Source organism: Gadus morhua, chromosome 14 (assembly GCF_902167405.1).
Source record: "Gadus morhua chromosome 14, gadMor3.0, whole genome shotgun sequence".
Lineage (NCBI taxonomy): Eukaryota > Metazoa > Chordata > Actinopteri > Gadiformes > Gadidae > Gadus > Gadus morhua.
The window spans coordinates 3,398,026-3,404,389 of NC_044061.1; the positions used below are offsets into that span (position 1 = coordinate 3,398,026).

The 6,364-nt window shown below is 46.9% G+C and overlaps 1 protein-coding gene across 3 annotated transcripts in view; it reads left to right on the plus strand.

Annotated features, from left to right (window-relative positions):
- The window catches only part of lrp4 (low density lipoprotein receptor-related protein 4), a 78,491-nt gene extending 74,464 nt beyond the window's left edge, over window positions 1-4,027 (plus strand). The window contains exons 32-39 of one of the 3 annotated variants that reach the window (XM_030377385.1): window positions 3-195; window positions 814-927; window positions 1,569-1,677; window positions 1,869-1,933; window positions 2,055-2,142; window positions 2,479-2,620; window positions 2,904-2,965; window positions 3,558-3,832. In XM_030377385.1, the coding sequence (XP_030233245.1) occupies window positions 3-195; window positions 814-927; window positions 1,569-1,677; window positions 1,869-1,933; window positions 2,055-2,142; window positions 2,479-2,620; window positions 2,904-2,945 (753 nt within the window). In that variant the 3' untranslated portion in view covers window positions 2,946-2,965; window positions 3,558-3,832. Of the gene's footprint in view, window positions 1-2; window positions 196-813; window positions 928-1,568; window positions 1,678-1,868; window positions 1,934-2,054; window positions 2,143-2,478; window positions 2,621-2,903; window positions 2,966-3,557 lie in introns of all 3 variants that reach the window. The other 2 variants (XM_030377383.1, XM_030377384.1) reach the window with 2 other exon arrangements.
- The last annotated feature ends 2,337 nt before the right edge of the window (window positions 4,028-6,364 follow it).

A 6,364-nucleotide genomic window follows, 5' to 3' on the forward strand; every position in this document is an offset into this window, starting at 1 on the left:
AGCCCAAGCCGGTTCCCTCCCCTCTAACCCCTTTCTCCCGACTCTCGCAGCAAGACCGCTGGATCTACTGGACGGACTGGCAGACCAAGTCCATCCAGCGCGTGGACAAACACGCCGGCCGCAGCAAGGAAACGGTGCTGGCCAACGTGGAGGGTCTCATGGACATCATAGTGGTGTCCCCTAACCGCCAGTCAGGTGAGGAGATGGTGGACGTCCGTTCCCCCCCCCCCCCCCGAACACCGTCGCCCCCCCGGTCTTAAGATGGCACCAATCTTCAGGACGGATGATGTCATCCACCAAGTTCAAGCTCCTCCCCATCACGGCCCTGCCGGGACACGGGGCCTAAGGAGTTGTGTGTGTGTGTGTGTGCGTGTTAGTGTTTGTGTGTGGTAGTGGGTGGGTGTGTGTTAGCGAGTGGGAGGGTGAGGCTGTGTGTGTGGTAGTGGTCCTGTGTGTGTGTGTGTGTCTGGTAGTGGTTGTGTGTTTGGTAATGTGTGTGTGTGTTAGTGTGTGGGTATGGGTATGTGCGCGTGTGGGTGTATGCATGTGGTAGTGGGTCTGCCTAGGTGGTGTGTGTGTGTGTGTGTGTGTGTGTGTGTGTGTGTGTGTGTGTGTGTGTGTGTGTGTGTGTGTGTGTGTGTGTGTGTGTGTTTGTGTGTGCGCGCTTGCTTTGAAAAAGGGCACCGAGTCCGAACGGTTGTTGGCAGATGCTGTGATAGGTCTGAGCTGTGATTGTTCCCGGAGCCGTGGCCTCTTTGGGGGGGGTCCACCGGTAGAGAGGCACCCCACTGAACGGCTGCCGTCTGTCCCCAGGTTCCAACCTCTGCAGCGCCAACAACGGAGGCTGCACGCACCTCTGCTTCGCCAAGACCAACAACTTTGTGTGCTCCTGCCCTGACGAGCCTGACGGCAGACCCTGCTCCACCAGTGAGTTGCTGTTTTGTGCGTTTGTGTGTGTGTGTGTGTGTGTCTATGCTTGTGTTTGTGTGTGTGTCGGTCTGTCGGTCTGTCTGTCTGCGTTGGTGTGTGTTTGTGTTCGCTGTGTCTGTCTGTGATTGCGTGGGTGTCTGTCCGTCCATTTTGCGTGCTTGTGTGTGTGTGTGTCAATGTGTGTGTGCGTGTGTGTATGCGTGCAATAAATGTGATCACGGTCAGTGTTTCCCCCAGTAAATGTCTTAGTCAAGGTGGTCAAGGAGCGGGGGGGGGGGGGGGGGGGGGGGGGGGGTTAAATTCAATTAAAAAAGCTTGATGTCACGACCATTGTTGTGAACACCGATGCATTATTGATCTTTATTTTTACACCTGATGGAAGTATGTTTTCTTTCCCTACGAGAGTTTTCTACTTTGTTAATGCATAATAATTTAAAAAAAAAAAAAATTTTTTTTTTTTTTTTTTTTTTTTTTGATAATTTCTTTTATTTATTTTATATACATTGGTAGTCAAGGCGGGGCCCTATTGTTGATAAGGCGGCCGCCTTAACAACACAGTGCTGGGGGAAACACTGACGGTAGTTTGAACAATAATATTTGTATTGCGTCCCAATGCTGACTTGCATGTGTTCGATCAGTCTCAGGCTACGTCCCCACTCCGCCCACTAGAGGGCGCCACATCACCCCTGCTCCCAAACTCCCCAAGGCGGCCTCCGATGCTCCACTGAACGGGCCGGTGCTTCATAAGTATGTTTCGTCTCAAACCAAATTCACCCCAACAGATGTTGGGTGTTTACTCCGTTACGATTCTGGTGATGCTCCACTAAACAAAGCCCTCAGTGCATACGCTTTGTTGATGCTTTACATCTCATCAAATACTTTGTTATTCAAAGTCGGCAGTTGTCATTTTTATTCATTGTGGATTCTGTGTCTTGCAGCTGCACCGACAAGAACCTGAACGTTGAAGGATGCCTGCAGAGCAATGTGATCTCAGCTCCTCACGGTGAGTGACGGATCCGAGCTCCTGTTTCCATCACCAGCCTTAATCTGCATAATGCTAATGTCTTGTTGGCAATCAACCTGCGGGACGACCCTGTAACAAGCATCTGTGTCGCCTCTCCCAGGGGAAGGGCTTCACATCAGCTACGTGATTGGTGGAGTGCTGACCATCCTGGCTATTCTCATCCTCATCGCAGCCTTCATTATCTACAGGTGATTGCACCTCAACACCCCCTTGCTCGTCTCCCTTTCTCCATGAACAGTGCTTACCACTGCTTACATCTGTTCAGAATTACAATCAGAATATTTTATTACATCTTATTGTACACAAGAAAGTAAACAACAATACAATTGTTAGGCTTGATTCCTCAACAGCCACATAGCAGCAACAATGCTAGATAAAGTAAAATAAAGATAAGTTAAAATAAAAATATTTAAAAATGAGTTAAAGTTTGGGATAGGTTTGCTACAGGGTCATACGTTTGTTATAGGGTTTGGAAGTTATTTAAATTTTTCATTTTCCTACCGTCCACATTCTCAATCTGTCAGGCATAAGAAATCAAAGTTTGCCGACCCGGGGGTGAGCAACCTGACGTACAGCAACCCCTCGTACCGAACCTCGACTCAGGAGGTGAAGATCGAGGCCTCGCAGAAGCCTCCCATCTACAACCAGCTTCGATATAAGAAGGAGGTACCTAAACCAAAAGCGATGAATGAAAAATGAAAGCAAAGACCCCTGCTCTTTTTCTTGGAATTCATTAGAAATAAATGAGACCAGAGTGATGAATCATTTACAGTTTCTTAACCTCGCCTCGTGGAGTTGCTGCACTCGTGCAGTCGGTCATCACTGAGACCGTTTGTGTCTCTGTGATGCTAGATAGAGGGGCGATGTGTGATATGATGCCGGCAGCCGAGGTCGACTCTCATCTGTGCCTTCTCTCCCCCCCCCCGCCCACCTCTCTCCCCCACCACAGCTCTCCCATCCTTACAATTCCCTCTCTCCCTTTATCTTTTGACCGCCCTGTCCCGTGGAGAGGTAGCTACGCTGCATGGAGGAACTTGAGGCCTTTCTGAACTCAGTTCTCCCTCACTCACGCGTTCTCTGCTGCAGTGCTTCTTAGCGTTGTGTGATTCTCTCAACGCATGTTGAAAGTTGCTGTTCTTTGAAAATGACGGATTTGGTTTGCGTGCAACATTAACACATTTTGTGGAAATATTGCAATTCTAGGTGATTGCTGGCCTTAGACAACAAAATACTTTTTAAACTGTAATGGCGTGACAAATGTGTGATGTTACTGCTGCTGTTTAACATGTAAAGGCCCAACTTCGCCCGTGGTCTGCATCCTTTGTTTTTTCCACCAAGTGACCTAACCTTACACTTGTCACAACGACAGCATAACAGATTACTTAACTTGAATTGAGTCTCGTAACGTAAACACAAGTGCTGGACGACTGGACTGAACTAACCCAAGAGGAAAGCGATACTAAGCCTTTAGCAAACTGCAGTGCATGGGTTGACGTGTGAGGCTGGCACTTCAAGAGTGGTTTGCTGTCCGTCAGTGTTTCAGTCCGTTATCTTCTGCGTTGTGTCCACCGACTCACCTCCGTCCGACACCCCTGCTCCTTAGGGCGGAGTGGACGGCGGCTACACCAAGGAGAAGATCCGCATCGTGGAGGGCGTGTGCCTGCTGTCCACCGACGACCTCTACTGGGACGACCTCAAGCAGATCAAGCCGTCGCGCGGCGGCCTGCACACCTGCATGCGCACCGACACGGTGTCCCTGCAGGCCAGCAGCGCCTCGCTGGACGACGGCGAGACGGAGCAGCTGCTGCAGGAGGAGACGTCCGAGTGCTCGTCCATCAGCACGCTGACCCCGTCCACCGTCACCCCGCAGCGCCACACCCAGCACAGCCTGCCCGACACCGGCTGGGCCTCCGCCCGCAAGCCCTCCACCGAGAGCCAAGTGTGAGGCGGCGGCGGCGGCGGCGGCGGCGGTTTTGGTGGTGCCGTTCCGCTCTCTCTCTCTGTCTCTCTGTCTGTCTCTCTGTCTCTCTCTCTGTCTCTCTCTCTCTCTCTCTCTCTCTCTCTCTCTCTCTCTCTCTCTCTCTCTCTCTCTCTCTCTCTCTCTCTCTCTCTTTCTCTTTCTCTCTCTCTGTCTCTCGGTCTCTCTCTCGCTTTCTCTCTCTCTCTCTCTCTCTCTCTCTCTCTCTGTCACTCTGTCACTCTCTCTCTCTCTCTGGCTCCCTCTACCCACTCCCCCCCACCCCTCGTCCCTTCGACTTCATGTGCTTTTTTTACAAATCTCTTGCCGCATACCTAGGAAACAGACAAACACGAACAAGCGCACACATATTTATATTCGGTACAACTTATACCTGCAAAGATTTATATAGACGTTAGGTACAAACGTATAGGTACACCGGATCCTAGGTAGTCGCGTTCTGATGCTATGTAGGAAACGTAGTCCATGTGATCCTGAGTAATAATATAGTTCACATCAAGGCAAAACCTCTGAAGAATGGACTCCGTCCCGCCTGCACACTTGCTAATAAATGCGTACATTTATGGACAAAATGCAAATCCATACACTCAGAACTATTTATGGCAAAATTGACAACTAATAAAGACAATAAATGAGTATGCTGGAATGGAGTGCGCAAGACTCTTGCAGATGGAGCGGAAAAGTGCATCCAGGGATTCCTGGAGCCTTTGTTTTTTAAAGATGCAAAAGTTTCAAAGCGAGGGACGCTGTTTTTGTGTAGAATTAAATTTTTGTGAACTTTTTTTTTTTTTACAATGCTAAACAAAATCTGCTTGAATATGTAACAAAACGCCCTCTCTCATGCCACTGGTCAGTCGTCAAGTCTCTATGAACTATTTATGAACATTTTATATCTCAGAGTGGGTTTGTTGATATTTTTTTGGGAAATGGCCTGATTGTTGTGTTCAAGCTGTTCGCATACTCAGATATTCAAAAGTGATATTTATGGACAGTGCCAAAGGGGAGAGCCTCTCACATATCTGCCCTCATTTCCTCATGCTACAGTACACTACAAATGAATGTTTTGTTTTTCCTGAAAACTGGATCTTCACTCCACCCTACTTCTAAGGACTGGACCGTTTTCCCCTCAGTGCTCAGAGCCTGGGCGTGGATGTAATCTGGGCTCTCCGGTCAGAGTCCTTTCATCCTAAATGAAACCGGCAAAGAAAAGACTGCAAGAACCTTTATGTTTCAGGAAAATCGCTGATTTGCTCCTTCGCCTGAACAGCAGAAGACGCCATGATGAAGTATAGCCTAAGTGCCAAACTTTTCCCCCCCACTTCTCTTCTTCTCATCCAGTTCTATTTATATTACTCTGGGGTTGTTTAAATGCACGTCAGGTTCTATGGTAGCATTTTTGTGAATAGTACATCTTATCAGTGTCGTTCCATGCTCCCAGTATAACACATGAGCCCCCACCTCTCTGTATATTATGTGTATAACACTGTGCATATCCGGAACCATTGAGCATCGGGGTTATAGTTTAGAAATATATCACTGACAACTTAATAATGTAAATTAAATACAAGCAAAAGTAACGATGCATTGTTTTAACATATATTGCCGTTTTACAGTTAAAGATGAAAGGACACAACCATCGACGATTACCAGACATTTCAAGACCATGTATTTTGAAGTATGTTCTACTCCTTCAGCGACGTGCTGATTCGCTGCTAGACATCGCACTGAGGCCGACAGCAAAAAGGGGTCTTGGCAGCTATAACCTGTAGTCTTTGGACGGTGTATCGGTAGTGGGCCTACAGCACATCAAAACTAATTCAATTAGCCTAATCCCAAAATACAGCCTCACACATTCTCCGGATGAGATGCCGACTGTACAGGTTTAACCTGGCCGATTAAAGCAAACCTGGGGTGAGACGTTGTGTTTATTATGTTGTCTTTTGTATAAAGGGATTTAATGCTTTTTTTGACCTGTATTAATTTTACTCACTGGAGAAGAACGTTTTTAATTTGCTGGATTATTTTAACCACTGTATCCAAGCGTTGTAAATGATAGGGATGCCCGTTATTTAATAGTGTTCTTTTATGTTATGAAATATTGGTCGAGTATAGTTGTTGTAAAGGTAACAAAAAGAGGTATTTATGGTTTCTTTGTATGGTTGTCACTTAATGTGTAAATATGAACAGACTGTATATGTATTTCCATGGCAGTACTAACAAGCTGTGTTGTGTGGTATAGTGAATTATCTCTTTGGTATCTTTTAATATAAAACAGCATTTGCATTTCAATGATATGCGTGGGCCATTTTGTTTATGCACTTGTTTATACACTTTGAATCATGAGAGAACATACTAGCATGTTCTTATACATTTTGAGTTTATTTAATAATCACAAGAGAAATTATTCATTGTGAGAATAATTGGCACACAAA